This window comes from Etheostoma spectabile, chromosome 12 (genome assembly GCF_008692095.1).
Source record: "Etheostoma spectabile isolate EspeVRDwgs_2016 chromosome 12, UIUC_Espe_1.0, whole genome shotgun sequence".
NCBI classification, from domain to species: Eukaryota; Metazoa; Chordata; class Actinopteri; order Perciformes; family Percidae; genus Etheostoma; species Etheostoma spectabile.
The window spans coordinates 21,739,294-21,757,485 of record NC_045744.1 but is presented as its reverse complement, the minus strand read 5'-3'; the positions used below and the strand labels follow the sequence as shown (position 1 = coordinate 21,757,485).

General features: G+C 40.4%; 1 protein-coding gene across 1 annotated transcript; it reads right to left on the bottom strand.

The window, feature by feature from the left end:
* Window positions 1-2,663: 2,663 nt before the first annotated feature.
* Window positions 2,664-17,228, bottom strand: dnajb6a (DnaJ heat shock protein family (Hsp40) member B6a). The gene is made up of 8 exons (XM_032532383.1): window positions 17,012-17,228; window positions 13,197-13,303; window positions 11,712-11,821; window positions 10,838-10,903; window positions 10,311-10,431; window positions 9,995-10,140; window positions 9,613-9,832; window positions 2,664-2,884 (listed from the first exon to the last, which is right to left on the bottom strand). The coding sequence occupies exons 2-8, from the start codon at window positions 13,259-13,261 to the stop codon at window positions 2,779-2,781; spliced, it is 834 nt and encodes a 277-aa protein (XP_032388274.1). The 5' UTR covers window positions 13,262-13,303; window positions 17,012-17,228; the 3' UTR covers window positions 2,664-2,778.
* Between the last annotated feature and the right edge of the window lie 964 nt (window positions 17,229-18,192).

Sequence of the window (18,192 nt, the reverse complement as noted above, 5' to 3'; positions counted from 1 at the left end):
TAAGTATAATTCTACATCAATGAGGGTTACTGACCATGAATTCCCAAAATATACTGTACAACTAGTGGTAGTAAGGTGGTGTTAGTGAAAACAATAATCTGACATTCTGACAAAAGTGGCAATTCTTTTGTCCGCTTTTGACCCGGGAAGACAACACAAGGGTTAAAAGCTGAGGGGTGAATGGGAGCATGGTGCCTTCACCTCCTCCCCCCCACACAGGGACTCACTCGGCATTGAATTATAAATCTGACATTAAAGCAATGAAGCTTTTTTTCTTATATTTTTTCCCCTTTTATTTCTTGCCTACTTTAAGAGCACTTGAATTCAATTACATTTTATTCATAATATCAAATCATAACCACAACTACAAGCAGTTATTACGGGGTCCAAGTCTCCCAGCGACCCGGGACCCAATGCGTAACGGGGGGGGAGGCAAAGGTCTGGAAATATGGAAAGGTGTGAGCCGCAAGGTCTGCGGTGCATCGACGTCGCAAATATCCCGTTAACTGAGTAACAGGGCCAATCCTGGTCTACGTTGACTGTAGCGCCCCCTTATGGCCGACCGTCGCCAAATCTGCCACAGAGCCTCAGAGCAGCATGCCGAACAAGCATCAGGAGTTTCATGTTGATATCAATGTCCCATTTGCATGCATCGAGTTACAGACCAAAACATAGAAACGTTGATTATAGCGCCATCTAACGGCCGAGCAGACATTTAAAATCAAAGTGTGTTAAAACAGAGAAAAGTTATATTTATTGTAAGTACACACATGGATGTGGATATGAATATGGATACAACATGGAAACACAACCAGCCACCTTGAATACCAATTCCTCCTTCTACTTTTCGGCCCTAATGAGAGTCTGGGTCACAGGAAGAAGCCCAGACATCACACGCCCTCAACAAGTTCACCAGCTCCTCCCAGGGGATCTCAAACTGTCCCCAGGTCTGTCCTGGTGTCTCCGCTCAGTCCACATTACCTTCACAGGGAGGGGGCGTCCTGATCACATGGTGATGAATGAAATCTTTATTTCAAGCGATAAAAGGAAAAAGAAAAGAATATACAGTACATGGAAAAGGGTTAGGTAAGCCCCAGTCCTTCCCACAGCTAAATCCCATTTAAGGAGTCACAAATCAACAAGATAACTGAAACAGACCATTTTAAATAACACAAACATACTAATCCAATTTATGTCCTTCTTTACCTAGCGATTAGGACCATAAGGAACATTATGATTAACATCAGCAGAATTCTTTACTCTCCTTCCTCTGTACTTTTCAAAAATATAGCTATTGCACCTATATATTTTTTTTAAAAATTGCAACATATTTACAGTTTATTTGATCAATTCCTTCAGGCTATTTCACCAAGAATGGGATGTTATGCAGACCGTGTGTAGATAAGGCACCAAATCTGACCACGCTGCCGACAGGGTTGGTAACTATTTCAGATTTACACTTTTTGTTTTAATATAGTGTCTGAAATAGTCTTTACACCCCGACAGCATTAAATAAGTTATGGGCTCTGAAAAAGGAGCAAAAAAGAGCCGCCATTTGTAGCTGCTGTAATCCTGTAAAAACTCCCACCAATCACTGGCTCGCTGTCCGCTTGGAGAGAACCAATGAAAAGCCTGCTTGCAGCGCTGTGCACACTCTACCCCTCCCGCGTATGAGCCTGAGCTCAATGCGCGTTGTCGCCGCAAGTCTACAGGAAAGAGGAGAAAAGTCAGCAAAAGTTAAAGTGCGTTGGCCCTGAAGCAGTGACATTGCTTTGTATTGGGCAGTTGTCATTGATGTCAGTAATTTTTGTTTTGTTAAACAGTAATGAAAGACACATTTCTAAAAAAAAAATTGATAAAAAGTGAAATCTAAATTGTTCGTATTGACAGTTATTACCCATGAGGATGCTCATGCTACTTAACGGTTGGATCATACAGTGTTGAACTACCTGAACAAAAGAAACTACGCAGAGGCCGGCCACATTTTTGCATCCTGAAAACAGGACGAAACTCAGATTTATTGGTTTACAAAGTACACAAAATTCCTTCTATATCCATATATCATTTATAGAATGCCTTCCATTAGTTGTGCATCATAATGCAGCTTTAACATTAAGACTCAACATCAACAGGAGTACATGCATAATTAAATAAACATATTGGTATTAGAACATATAAAAATTGCATAACTCATCCTACCAGCATTGTATTTTTTTCCCAATAAAAAAAAAGAATTATTACTAAGAAGAGATTAGACAAGCAGGAAACAGAGAGCGAGAAGATGCTTCGGATATTTCTACCCTTTTTCAGATGAAAAAGCAAAGTCATGCTTTGTTTTCTGAACACAGTGTGTGCGTCAGTGGAGTGCATACAGAAAAGAGAAAGGAGGGAAGGCGGGGAGGGGAGGGGGTTGGTCATATACATCAGAACAATACTGTGGTCCCAAACACTGAAACAATAACACCACCCTGAGCCAAAATATAAGGACAAAAGTCTCCAATCCAGAAATACATGAACAAAATGCATAGAAAAAGTCTGCATCCAAATATCATTGAATTTGAATTATTGGTTAACAAATGAGTCAGCAGGGAGAGGACACAAGAAGGGAAATAAAAACGCAACCTAAGTATTTACATCCGAACAACAGTAGAGCGCTATAATTACATTGTTTTGTTGCTTTTTTCCTTTTTCTCTCTCTCTCTCCGTCCGTATCAAGCTTAAGTTTGTTGGTCTGTTTGTGCTGAGGTAACACTTCTCCAGCAGAGGAAGCTTCAGTCTTTACTTGTGTTCCAGTCGCAGCAGCTGCTCCTTACCGTTAACGGTTAAAGACCGCAGCTGCCCGTCCTCCTCCACCTCCACCCGCTCCTGCCCGTTCTCCACGATTCTGGAGGAGACAACCACGAGGAAGAGAGGGTGAGGGAGAGGGGAGAGGGAAACATACACGATGACTTTGAACTAGGGCGGCACCATACGAGGAAATGATCTAATTGTGACTATTTTTGACTGATGTTGCAACAATGATTCAGGATATTGGAGGGAATGCTCATTTTTGTATCATTATTCTCATTTTCATTCAAAAATATCAGAATTAAAGGATGTGTAAATATTATAGCGTGATCAAACAAAGGTTTTTTTCTTTAGTCTGTAGGATACGATTTGTAGCCTGGCACATCTCTGCAGCACCACAAAACTATATTCTGAATATTTAAAACATATTTTGGCTTTAACAAACATTGCACCCCCACACCGTGCAATTTGGACATTGCACTAGTCCATATCGGATTTTGGTAAAATTCGAACTAATTGTGCAACTCTCCTTTAAAGCAGACACTATTTAGTCTGGCATTGCCAGTCCACACAGCAGTGCTGGATGGGAGAAAACCGTGCTGTTTTCTTGGCATCGTCGTTGGGGGTGCTAAGCGCCGGACGGAGCCACGGTGCCGCTGCAAAACTCCCTTGGGAAGGAACTTGTTTTGGTGGAACGTGTGTATGTTTAAAAGTTATTTTAGTCGTGCAACAGAAAGCTCAGATTGGACAGATAGTCTTGCTAGCTGTCTGGATTTACCCTGCAGAGATCTGAGGACCAGGTAACCATAGTCCTCATGAATCCACCAGAGGTTAGAACGCCAACACAATGCAAGAGGAAGGTGACGGACATCTGGATGAAATGAGGGACACCCGGGGTACCTGAACGATCCTGGAAGTGAAACGTCATCGACGTAGACCAGCCTTTACTTTAAAACGGAGTTCTTAGTACAGACATGGCTGCTGTGACATTAAATAGAAGTTTATTTGTTCATTCAGAGAAAGAGCCCTATTGACCAAAGGTCCCGTAATGGCTTTTATTCAAACATGTCAAGACAAAAAGACAGAAAGAGCCACAGTGCTTGTGTGATATTTGCGATCTGGTCCACAGAGGGAGTGCTGTCACAGCTGGAGAACAGCTGGGCACCAACAACCCCATCCACAAATATATTTCCTCATCGATGTGACCGTGGATTACACGACGCACGTCTGCTATCACTCAGAAACACGGGCGGTGTAACAGAGGGGCAGAAATCGACCAATCCCCACTCACAGAAAATGTGCTCCAGGTGTTTGTTTTAGGGATTGCATGATTCTGATATTGGACCGTGCCGAGACCCATTTAGACCAGAGAAAGTGATTGGCCGCAGGGTTGTGCAGTGGTGGGGGTCTCACTTAAATGGTCCATTTGTGTGACATCCTGTTGTGTTATTTAACCCACAAAGTAGAAGAAGTAGACTTTGTATTTCACAATTACTGTTTGTTGTTTTCCAGCCTTTGCTTCCGTGATGCGTCACTTTGTAACACGCGTTACACTGCTCGCCTAGCTGCTAGCATGACCCGCCTTAAAGCAAGCTCTTTAGAGCAGAGGCTCTAAGAGTTCACATAGTTCAAATTTCAAATGTTACATATGAAAGACACATTTGTTAACATTTAAATGATTTCCTACTCTGAAACATCTTGCTCCAGTCTAGGCTGAACCAAAGCCATGGGCCACTGGCTTCTGACTGGCTAGTAGTCCTTACCTAGGTACTGCGGATGTGTGACTCCCAACAAGGGCTGCCCGATATGAGGAAAATATCTAATTGCGATTATTTTGACTAATATTGCAAAATGATTCATGATACTGGAGGGAATGATCGTTTGTGCATCATTATTCTCATTGAAAATTATTAACATTGAAAGAAATTAAAATGATTACAGTGTGATTTAGTTAGGGATCTGTACCACACAAAGATTTTTTTTCCTTTAGTCTGTAGGATAGGATTTGTAGGCCGGGATGTCTCTGCGGCACCACAAGACTTCATTCAGAACGGTTTGACACATATTTTGCCCCCGTGATTTGGATATTGCACTAGTCCATATTGTGAATTCGATACGACTGCGATTACTTGCGCAGCCCTACTCCCAACAAAGATGGTACAGAAGTATGATGCCTCACTCAGTAGCTTAAAACAGAGCGCTGCAACAATGTGCAGTACACCAAAAATATGGTGTTTTTTTGAAAATTAAACCATGTAAACCTATTCTGGTACAACTTCTCAATACAATTACAAACTTGAAAATGAGCATAATGAGCACATTAAGGCAACTTCATCATGCAGAGCAAGAAAGAAAAGCGACGTATTGCCGGTGTTTTGTTGTAACACAAACTCTTGGGCAGTTCAGTGCTTTTTTGTTCTTTAAAACTTTCTAGTGGCAGCAATCGAGGCAGTGATGCTTCCTGTTTCCTGTACGGGACTCTCACACGCCCTCAAGTCTGATTGCTGGTTAGATGACTGGCAACCACATTTCGCCGCATTGTTTTTTTTACCCCCCCCCATCCCCACAAATACAACGGAAGACACTGCATTTTTGCCGGACCGCCCGACGACTGAGTCATAGACTATTACTGATTACTAGTGGGTCGTAAGTGTTCAATTTCTTCTGAAAATTTGCGCGGTGTATGGCTTGCAGTGGTTCTGTCTCAGCTTGTTTCTTCTGTATTTGTAGCGAGTTTCTTTGCGCCACATGTTGTCAAATTTGTGATTTTTAGGGGTCCAAGCCCGGGATGCGTGCACCGCGGTATCGCAAGGCGATACGCGGTTCACCACAGCAGGGCTGTGGAACCCTATTGTTTTCGGTAAGATTTTCCTCCATTATTTTTCTCTCCGCATAAAGTGGTGCTGCAGCCTAAACCGTACATGGTGGCGACACGCCATTTTCAGGACTGGTCCGAAAGTCCGCAAAGACCTCAGCCAAAAAAATTCATCCACTTCTACCACTAGGTGCGCTATAGCAGAGAAAAACACGTTTGGCCCTATAACTCCCAAACCGTACATCGGAAATTTAAAAACCTTACATCCACGCGTTCCCTGGATCCTACTGAATCTCGTGATATAGGCCACGCCCATTCCGCCTAGACTTTTCTGCGTGATAAAAATCGCGTATTTATCAAAAACCTACTTTTTCTATCTCCTCCGAGACCGTGCAATGGATCTGCACGAAACTTGGCACATAGCATCTCCAGACCGACCTGACACAAAGTGGTATAAAGAATTTTTATAGGATAAAAATTGCGCGTGTTTACACGCAAACAAATTTGTGTAGCTAGCTATGGAACATTTCCTTTGCCATATCTCGGCCAAAGTAAATGCTATCAAAGCAAACTTTACAATATTACTTGCTATGACCCCCTGAGGCTCTGTACCAAATTTGACGAACATTGGCGCTAGGGGGCGCCACAAATACAAAAATGTGTGTTTTTCACGAACAAACTTTGCCATATCTCAGCCAAAATACGTGGTATCGACACCAAACTTGGGGTGATTGTTTGGCATGCCGCACGGAAGCTTCATACATAATTTGGTAACGATGGGCCATTAGGGGGCGCTATAATCGACGTTTGATGATTTTGTGGACAAAGTCAATGCGTTTAAATGGGAATTTGCAATTGCAATATCTCTGCCGCAGTAAATGCTATCAAAACCAAACCGGCAATTGATTGTTTCACCCACCGCCCGGAGGCTCACTGCCAAATTTGGTAGACAGGCCCTCCGGGGGCGCTTTAATCAACATAGAACAATTCCCGGGTCGCTGGGACGACTGCGCGCGGGGAGGCTTGGACCCCGTTGAAACTGCGTGCAGGTTCTAGTTTTTCCTTCTAATTGCAACAAATGTGCTGTCAAAGCGGTGCTTTGCCTGTGTTTTCTTACAGTAAGTTGATGTGTACGGAGCTTTCTCAGCCACCATGCGATATGGGAAGAATGTCTTCAATTACTTCAAATTGCTTCATGCGTTTTCTGGTGCATTAAACAGATTTTTTGACATTTTATTTTTTTTGTAGATAATGGAGGACGATTAGAGCCCGACCAAGGAACTAAATGATTTTTAAGGTCGATACCGATACAAATATTTGGTTATTTAAAAATCCAATATTCCAACTTATCGGCCAATATATGTTTAAAAAAATAATAATCCAGAAACGCGTTAAAACATAAACAGAATTCCCTAACATTTGTTATTTGTAGGTATTTATAACTAAAAGTTCCTACTAAAATAATATAATAACTTGATTTTTTGTCATAACAGAACAGAGGAACATCAAAATATAGTAAAGTTCTAAAAATAATAATAACTAAATAAAATGTTATAAAAATACCAACTTAAGATATGAAACTTAAAGTCCTTTCAAGAAAAACACAACAACAAAAGATAAAATAAGAGTGTGGCCAACAAGGATGGTGTGGAGTGCCCTCTGGTGGACAAACTGTGCAACGCCAACACTCATAACATGGCTGACCGTCCGTTTTTATTTTTTTTTTTTTAATATTAATCAGATACATTTATTCATAAATATAAATGAATCTGATGAATGAATATTTGTATGGGCCATTATAAATGCCGATAATGATAGTTTGAGAAATATAATCGATAATATCGACCCGCCGATATATCGGTCGGGCTCTAATGACAATGCAACCTGTTGTCGGTTACGTACCCTAACGTGGACGCCTTCATACAGACACCAGCTGTGTTGGAAGGGTTACAGATCTGACCTAGATCAACACTACTTCTACACGCTCACCACCACTGGTAGAAGTAAAAACCTTGACCAGTTATTTGTTAAAGCTCCTCCAAAATCTTTGGCCTGTTTGATTTTCATCGGAGCTTTGATGCAAAATAAAACGGCATTCAGTTGTTTTGCAGCTTATCCAGCTCAGGAGATTCTTAAAATCCCACAACCTAATGCTCTGAATGAGTGTAGAGACCAGCTGTTCTCACTTCAGTTTTAATCTGTCAAAAGCTGACTTGGATGTATTACGAACGCTTATAAAACAGTACATTTATTAAATGAAGGAACAGAAGATGAACTGTAACTTACTGAGCAAAGCTGCTTTTTATTGACTTTTTCACCTAGTACGATTGTTTACAGTTTGGTCAGTATTTTAGCCACGCTGGGTGGATTTAAAGTTTTGTACGGTCAACAGAGGGCAACTGTCATTCTCTGTCTATTAGTGCAGGCAGTGTCATCTTTACTAAACTTGGATTTTCAATTTCCAGTGATGTGTGTGGGCAAGCATGTAATCAATAAAACCATCCCACGCATACTGTTGCAATGTGTAGAGAAAGCGCAAAAGTCTAAAAGCCACAATGCACTACATTAGTGTTAGGGCCCTATTTTAACGATCTAAGCGCACAGCGCAGGTGCGTTTAGGGCGTGTCCGAATCCACTTTTGCTAGTTTGACGGCAGAAAAAAGGGTCTGTGCACCAGGCGCACGAATCAAAAGGGTTGTACTTAGTGTCTTCATTAATTCATTGATGGGTTTTGGGTGAACATGCATCAACCAATCAGAGTGTCATCTCCCATTCCCTTTAAAAGCAAGGCTTGTTTGAACCTCGGCACAATGTTATTATGATGCTTAAAAGCAGTGTTAAAAAGCAGTTTACAGCATGTTTGTGTGCTGCTGTGCTTCCCTGTGTGTGTGTGTGTGTGTGTGTGTGTGTGTGTGTGTGTGCTGTGTCTGTGTGTCAAGCATAGTGTGAGGGCGTTGTGCATAAGCCTAGGCCCATTTTACTAATTTGCTGTTAAAATAATGAAATGCTGTGCTATTGACTTTAGACCAGGTTTTTGTTGGTCATTGGCGCGATCACTTCCGGCTGCCTCAAGATATCAATACGCCAAGAATTCACACCTCCCTGTAAGACCAACACACTCATGGTCGCATAGATGGGCAAAGGTGCATTTGCTATTTAAATGACGTGGACTTTGGACGGGTAATTGACAACTGCGTCGGGCTTAAACTAGCAACTACCTTCGCCCTTTGTGCAAGATGAGGCCCTCCGTGTCTAAAGGCAGATACCAGTCACTGGGATAATCCAAGTTAGTCAGCATGTAGTCTGGTGGAACGGAAGTATCTGGATGTTAGTCTTTACCCCTTCCCTTCTGCCGTCCGTGTTACCGTTCTCAAACTCCCTTTGCTACGGGAAGTAACAACCACCAAACCAAAAGCTGAACCGCAAGTTTTAGGGAACATTTGGATTGTACAACAAGGCCGGCCTGCTTGCTTCTTTCAGTGAATGATTGTAAAGCTTTACAAAGAACATTTACTATCTAACAGTTACGTGCTAGCATGTTTGCCCACCGGTTAAGGAGCTGGGCACGATGAAGACACAGATGAAACAATTACTGCTGGTCAGTTCTCAATCCTTAAGGAACCAGAAACATTTGGTGGCAACGATAGATGGAGAGCCATCCTGCAAATGACAACCTTAAAGGACTCTCTACCTGGGACGTTACAGCGCCTGATTAGTGGGATTGCTGTGGATGAAGTACACACAGCGATACACTGGTAAGAGCAAATTACATTTAACCATGTATCAAGCTAATTTATATAGCTCATGTTACTTCATTGTGTGAACAGTTAGTTTAATTTAATATTGTATGTGGCTTTCGCTTTTTTCAGTTTCACAAGTTCCTTCCCAAGACTATTTAGCAGAGCCACCATCGCTGCAACTGTGACTGGTTTTAAGAAATGCAAACAGCCCAGAGAGTTCTTTTCTTCTATCCCAGAATGGACGTATCGCGATAGCCAGTCGGTATGTACCTTTTAGTGGTGATCTTCCTGCCGTTGATGATCTTGGTGGAGGTGGACACGGAGCGGAAGTTACCCATGCCTCCTCCACCACCACCTCCTCCTCCTCCTCCCCCAAAGGAGGTGGAGGAAAAAGAGGTGAAGCCTCCACCTCCCAGACTGCCCATGGTTGTCATGTGACCCATGTGACCCATGTGACCCATGGGGCTCATAGAGCCAAAAGAACCGAAGCCTGCGATAAACAGGACAAAAAGAGAGAGAGAGAGAGAGAGAGAGAGAGAGAGAGAGAGAGAGAGAGAAGAGCGAGAGAGAGCGAGACTCATTTAAACTGGTGACCATGGTTTGCAACCACTTTGTGATGTTTTGGTTATTTATTCATTGCTGCATGTCTTACCCGGGTCAAAAGGTGAGAAGCCAGCGCCAAAGGGAGGAAAACCGACAAAGCCCCCGAAAAACGGGCCGCCTGCCCGGCTGCGATGTGCTCGACTTTGGTGCCGCCGCCCGTTGCCGAAAAATGGGTCATCACAAATGGGTCCGTACCTGACAGAACAGGACAGAGAACAAGAGGCATGTGGGTGGAAAAGTATATTAAAACTGGTGCAGGAGATCAGAAAGATTATGATTCAGGCTGAAATTTATCAAATCTGCATTTGGGTAAAAACTCAAACTAAAGCACTGGCAGACATGATGACGTACCAACTTCTTCACACTGCGACTTACCAAAAAAGTCTGCAAATGGGTCTCTGCCTCCGAAGAATTCTCTGAAGACGTCGTCTGGGTTGCGGAATGTGAATGGTTCATGGAAATGATCTCCGTTGTGGAAATGGCCTCCTGAAATGCCAATGGAAACTGCTGTAAACGGTGTAAACATGGACCAAATAACAGCAGCCATCCAGCCACCTCAATCTGTTCCATTCAACATCAAGCTGTGCTTCTGTTGAATTACCCAGCAGCCAACTCTGTTGCAACGGACACACACTGTCGCCACAGATGATTTTTCCTCATTTTTTTAATTAAGGCATTTGGATCAATTGCCAAAAGATGTTTTTATTATTCTTTTTAGTCAACTTTGGCATGGGTGTGTATACTTATGCGCACAACTGTACATGTTCTCTTAAGCTCAAACTAAAACCAGCTGATCTCTCTCTCGCTCTCTCTCTCTCTCTCTCTCTCGCTCTCGCTCTTGCTCTCACAAAAGATTTAATTGTGGTTAAAGTTTTGAGCTTATCTTTCTTACCCCTTCCTCCGTTGCTCCCCGTCAGTCCCTCCTTGCCATAGCGATCGTATGTGCTCCTCTTGTTGGCTGGAAGAGGAAAGTGAAAAATCTCAAAAGTAGAATCACAACAGTTCCAGGGGCGAGAGGAGGAGGAGGAGAGGAGGTAAAGGAACTCGTCTACACCCATCAGACCCAGTGTTGTCGGTATTCCAAATCCAAATTTATTTACAAAGCACATTTAAAATAAAAAAAATAAAAACAGTTTACCAAAAGTGCTGTACAATCAGAGAGAACAAACACATAGAAAGAACACAGTGAACACAAAAACAACATACCAAAAAAATGACAGGATCATAGAAAGGCAACTGTTCTGTGTTAAAAACCTGTTTTAAGACTGGATTTGAAAACAGGTGGTGTAGGGGCCGGCCTAATATAATAATAATACTAATTACAACAAAATAATAATAATAATAATAATAATAATGGACCCTTAACAGAATTACTGTGGCTAAGCTAAGGGAGGTTGTAGGCTGTGGTAAACAGCTGTTTGTTTTGTTTTAGGAGTTTTTGTTAACTGGTGCTTTCACAAAATATCTTCACAATGAGATTTAAGATAAATAATCTTCAGTAATGAGATATAATGACTAAGTGGGTAAAGGTAAAAATTACAGAGGAGCTAGGACAGTCTGGTAACAGAAAATGACATGGAAAAGACACTTAACCCATTTAAGATATAAAGATATTCAAATCTAAGACAATATCTAGTCTCATATCACAATATCAATATAATATAGATATATTGCCCAGCCCTAGTATATGCTTCACTCCATTAACTATAGCGCAGTGCTTCACTGGTGTTTGTGTGCAGACTTGTACAGAGAGCTGGGATACAAACCATCTGACAGGACTTCATACGCCTCGGACAGCTCCTTGAACTTCTTCTCAGCCTCCTCCTTGTTCTCTGGGTTTTTGTCAGGGTGCCACCTCAAGGCCAGCTTTCTGTAACTACACGAGGACAGAAGGAAGAGGACGGCTGCTCAATAACACGACTCAAAAAAAATGAAAAAGTTGTGCTTATTAGGGCTGAACAATAGTGTGGTTGACACCAGATGGCTTTTAACGGGAATGGGAGATGACACTCTTTATTGCATGTTATGCTCTATGATTAATGAAGACACTAAGTAGAACCCTTCTGAACCATGCGCCAGGCACACAGACCCTTTTTTCCATCGTCAAACTAGCACCCTAAACGCACCTGCGCCATGGCTTCACACCGTGTACATCGTTAAAATAGGGCCATGCGTCTTTATCAAGATGTCCTGCTGCTTTACATTAAACACAGATCACACTGTCAACCACTGAGTATCTATTTTTTATTTTTTATATAGCCAGAGAAAACACAATGGATTTGTCCACACAACAAGACAATGTGATAATTCTATGGCTACATTTACATTGCTACGTTTTGGTTAAAGAACAAATATCATTTGCTGTGTTTACACTAGGCATGGGCCAGTTACCGGTTTCAAGTTATACCGCGGCTTGAAAAAAGATATCACGGTTTAAAAACCACTACAATTTTCCAAGATACCGTTCCCGGGGTATGAGCTATTCTTTTATGAGTTGAGAAGAGAAAGCGCAGCTTCCAAATCCCTTTTCCTGGCAGTGTATTTAAAAATAAAATACATTTGAGTTCAATTCGAGTTTTTTTTACCCAGACATTTCAAAATAATACATTTTAAAGTTGTAATTACAATACAGCAATACCGTGAGCCTGTGATATTTTTGCTGAAGGTTATCATACCGTCAGAATCTCATACCGGCCCGTGCCTAGTGTACACCTCGCTAGGGCTGCACAATATGAGGAAAATATGCACAATGCGATTACTTTGCATACTATACAGCATAGTATGTGAAATGTTCCATGGCAACATTGTATCAATACACAGACGCCAAGTATCAATCTCTTATTAAATACTTATTGATTACGTAACAATGTAAAGGTAGCCCGAAAAGCCCCTTTGTGGGGGCAGATCGACCAGACACTGAATGTGTTTTGAGATAACCACCTGGGAGGAAGCACACCCCAGCACTTAACTGCCAGAGAAAAACACTAATGGACCCATGTCCTAACTGTTTAAATCAATAACTCGTTCTGACTTTACAAATGTGTAGCTTCCCTGCACACTCTTTTATATAAAAAAAAAAGAGCTGCGTGTTGTTAATGAAGCTCCTTAGAAAGGTCATCTGCCTACAGGGAGTGCATTCATTAGCTGCAGAGCTGCCAGCCAGGACAACAAGATGATAGCATCGCTGTGCAGATGTCTGCTCAAGTGTTTAAGAACATTGCAGCTTAACATTTTAAACTTAATCAACTCACGCTTTCTTGATTTCTTCTGCAGACGAATCTCTCCGTACTCCTAATACCTGGTAGTAGTCCAACATGATGAGTGGATGAAGGGAGAAATTTCAGTTAACGGGATGAACCTGAAAGAAGAAGAAGAGCCGTCAGCCAAACGCCAACATGACACCGATGAGACTGTCTTCACTTTGAGCCACTCCGTTTAGGGTCCTGGATTTAATAGTAGAACAGCAAACCATGTCAAATAAGATGGGACCATATGTCATTTCACAGTGTGTGTGTGTGTGTGTTGTGTGTGTGTGTGTGACCAAGGTTCGAAATGAACTTTTTTTGTCCACCCGGCCAAATGGCTAGTTTATGTTCAGTTCAGCTCAGTACAGCTATGTACAGAAGATTGTGGCTTCTGGAGACTTTTCCCGCGCAGAAGCGCCTAATCCTTTGTGTCCTCCTTGGCTACTAGCAACTGCACAATCACGGAAGGCTTGTATCATGTGAATATGCCGACAGTTTTGTTGGCATAACTTACAATTTGACGTGGGGACGACAGAAACTACGCACCATAGCTTTAACACTCGTGAGTTTGGCGACCACTCGATTAGTTGATTTATTGATAGATACGTAACAACTGGGTTTCTTCATAAACGGTTGTCCAAAAGCAATACTTTAAAACTTGTTCACAATAGGTTTCTTTGATATAAGTATTCAGCATGAAAAAGGATTTAAAGAAAATCGACTAATCAACTATGTGGGGGCCACCCAAGTGTAATACATTGTAACTTGGAAAAGATGTTAGTGATACTGGCTTTAAACAGAAAGTGCAACCAGCCCTACAATTAAATTACAAAATTGAAAATGTATGATCACAAACGTGCAAAGTAAAGTTTTGGCTCTTGGACTGTTTTTTTTAAAGAGCTTAACAGTGTCTACTTGTGTCCCCTTATCACAGGTTGCCTATGTCCGTGACCTTTGTTCAGCCAACGACTGACGTTCTCTTCTAAGATAGATTAGTTTGAATGTGCATGTTCATGGTTACGTGTTTAACAAAAGGTCCTTTGTAGCTACTGCTATATCAAAGAGCCTTTGGTACACTGAGTCAGTCTGAACTGGTCTAAAGAAGCAGCGAAAAGGCAGGAAGTTACACTCCTAAGAAAATAGACAATAAGGCATGGCTGGGTGATATGGAGAAAATCCAATGTCACAATATTTTTTTACCAAATACCTCGATATCAATACCACAACAATATTGTAGTGTTGACTATTGGTGCTTTCACCAAATATTGACACAATGAGATTTTTGATAAATAATCAACAGTAATGTGGATGTAATGACTAAGTGGGTAAAGGCAAATAATACAACAGTCTGTAAGTTCAGAAAATGACATAATTTTACAACAATTCAGCTTTTAAAACCAGGAAAAGACACCACTTCTGCCATATTACGATATCCAAAATCTAAGACGATATCCAGTCTCATATCTCGATATTGAGATAATATTGATATTTTGCCCAGCTCTACACTGAGGACAAGCAAAAACCAAATTAGTCATTTTGATGACTTAGCTAAATCCTAACATCCTATGGAATTCTTTGTAGATACCTGCTTTGTTTTTTTATTAGCAAGTATTACGTTATTATTAACATGAAATAGTTATGAAACAATTTGAAATCCCATATACATACAGTACATTGTATTCATGTGTCAGTCGTATACAGTATGACCTCTATTAGAGATGGAATAGATTATTTGTCACTGTGGATTAATCTGTTGATTGTGGTCTTGATTAATCGATTTGGTGTTACCAGAAAAATCACAAAAGAAATTTCAATCAGCGTTTCCCAAAGACCAATAAGACGTCCTTAAAAGGTCCTGATTTGCCCACAACTCAAAGACATTCAGTTTATTATCACAGAGAATAGAAGAAACTAGAAAATATTCACATTTAAGAATGGAATCAGAGAAATTTGAACTGTTCTTTCTTTAAAAATGACTCAGAATGACCGATAAACTAAAGATAGTTGGCTATTAATTCACTCGAAGCGATTAATCTTTGCGCCTCTAAACTCTAAAAAAAAGTTGAAGTCATAAAAAAAGTTGAAGTCAGCCCCAGAGGAATATCACCAGCGCCAAAATAAAAAGGAAATTGAGAATAAAAAATAGCAATTTAAATCCTATCTAAATGTTTTTAAGAGCAATTTAGCAAACAACCTTTGAAAAAGAAGAACATAACCTTGTATATGATCTCAGTTTTATTTACAAAGTCAGCCTGTGTCAGAGTCTCCCGGTGATTCATTTACATATTCATATTATTTTTGTAACTAGTTTTGTTAAGCATAGTATACATGTTTGTTTATCACATTGTCATTACTTCATGATTACATACACGGTTTATGAAGTTAGTATGCATTTTGTAATTAGTTAAATATATGCAGCCCTATTCCCTCCCTTTGCATTTGCCATATTGTACACAGTACACATAAACACCATTCGTATCAAAATGCTCAACTTAACATACGAAAATCAGGGTGCATGTGAAATTTGATGCATTTAAGCGTTGAAGTTTAAAGTATTTTAGAGCCAATACATCCAATATTGCACATGGACAGTGATTTCAATTAGCCTACTCCGGTCTGCAATCAATGATGGAGACAATGAGGCAAGAAACTATGTGTGAAAATAAAGGAAATTACTCTGCCACAGTCATAAGGAAAATAGATTTTACATGATAATGTGAATCATTTCAAACATTGGCAGCAGAGTGACGCCACACTGCTGTTGCTTCCACCAATCACATGCATTTTCTTCTGGAAATTATTCTCCAATAACCTTCATTCTCTGTATTCTCTGCTCCATTCTGATTTTAGGGGTGCACGATTCCAAAAAAATGTCCCGATTCAATATCAAAAACCATTCTCAATTGAAAAATCGTTACCAACCAATTTAAATGTCGTTACTTTCCCCATGTGATAGTATACACGCCATTACAAAAGGAATTACTAAATAAATATCAATCGATTTTTGGAACTTTTGGGACATTTTTTAATCTGTAGAGCTTGAACCGCCATACAAAATGTGAATCGAGTTTTTTTTTGCACACCCCTGATATTATATTGATACTAATCCATACAGGGTCTTCTTGGTTAATGTTAAACATATGTACATATTTGTTTCTGTATTTCTTGTTTGCTTATTTCATTTTAATGTTTAATATGTTAATGTATGAACCAACAAGCATGGCAAATTCGTTGTAAGTGATACTTACTTTGTAATGAATATTTTTTGTTTTGATTATTTCCAACTGATTTAAGCATGTCACCAATAACCATGTTAGGGCTGTTGGTCATGACACTCAATACTAATAAAATATGAATACCAACTGAACTATGTATGTGTCCTGATTCATCACCACACGATATAACTTTCAGGTCGAACATAGCTAAGACATGTAACGTTCAGACTGTTAAGTGAAGGACTTGAACGCCTCATAAACCACAGCGTTCATTTACATCCCGGTATTTCGGTGCACCGGGCTCGGCTTTATGAGCGACGCTAGCTTGTTTATCTCTCTTTGACCCCGAATGCCTCCTGTAACCTGGCAAACAATAATACAAGAGAAGGAGCCAGGAACGGCAGCGTTAACGGGGAAGATAGTACGTGAGAAATCCAACTGAAGAGTAGTTTTTTCACTGAAACAAACGGGTTTTGTTTACGGCGGTAGCCGCTGTTAGCTGCTCGCCGATCCTAACGTAAGCTGGTTGGAGCGTTAGCTTAGCTCTGCTGAGCAGTGGACACCAGTAGCCACATTAACGTCAGCTCTGCTGTCAAATACTCTTACCCAATTCAAGTCCAGCTGTCCGTGGTCCCAGCGGATACGTGGGACAGATAGACACTCTGTTATTAAAGTCGTGTCAGAAGCTAAACCGGTTTATTCATGTTCAGCCGCCTGCAGGTTCTCAGATTAGACGCTACGTCCTGTTTCTGACATCGTCGTCTTCTTCGTCTTCTTCTTTTACGTTGAGCGGCAGCTTGCATCCTTTAGCGTTGCGTTACTGCCACCTGCTGGAGTCAGTTAACTCCTACGCTGCCTGGTTCTCCTTGTGATGTTAAAAGATTTTTTTTTTAAACTCTCCTTAACTTACCCATTTATTTATTTCTTACCCATATGAACAGGAACCCAAATAAATGTGATGTCAGTCCCTTAATGCATTTGAAATAAATTGAGACTATTTCAAATAGTACATCTTTACAATCACTGGACTCACCTGACGCACTTATGTTAGTCACTACAGACTAGAAGTTTCTCTGGCTTCTTCTTTGTTCAATTCATTTTTAAGCCATCAACGTGGTTACATCTCAAGCGTTCTATACATATTTTATGTTTATTTGCATATCTCAACTCTATGGATAAGAAGCGCTGTAACTGTATCTTTATATCCATCATTAAAAAACATGCATAGATTATTCCCTGAACCTCTCACCCTAAATCTGCACTTTAATTTCTTGACATATTTTCTTCACCATCTTCTTGTGTATTGAAGGAACAACATGCACATTACCGCCTTTCTACATTGTAGTACATATTTTAGGAAATCTGTGTATATATCCTTGTTGAAAGGACCCAAACTGTTTTTATGACAATTAGTCATGTCGATTTAATAAAAATAATACAATTAAAATCCTGTTAAATATGTACAACACTATGCACAGTACAATGATGTTTTTGTGTATACGAATCTAAGGACTAAATTAGAAGTAAAGAATTGTTTTGGTTAATTAAATCTGTTTAAAAATATAATTATTGAAATTCAGTAACTGATTTATCTGAGCTGAACAGGAAAGCATAGTGATATTTTCAAACCTTCATCTCGGCTAGGAATATTAGCCAAGTAAAGTTTTTAGTTCAATTTCATTAACCAAAGACCTTCAATCCAACATTACATAGTATTATAGTATAGTATAATAAGAAAATGTCCCCGCTGTGGGATGAATAAAGTATAATCTAATGTAATCTATTTA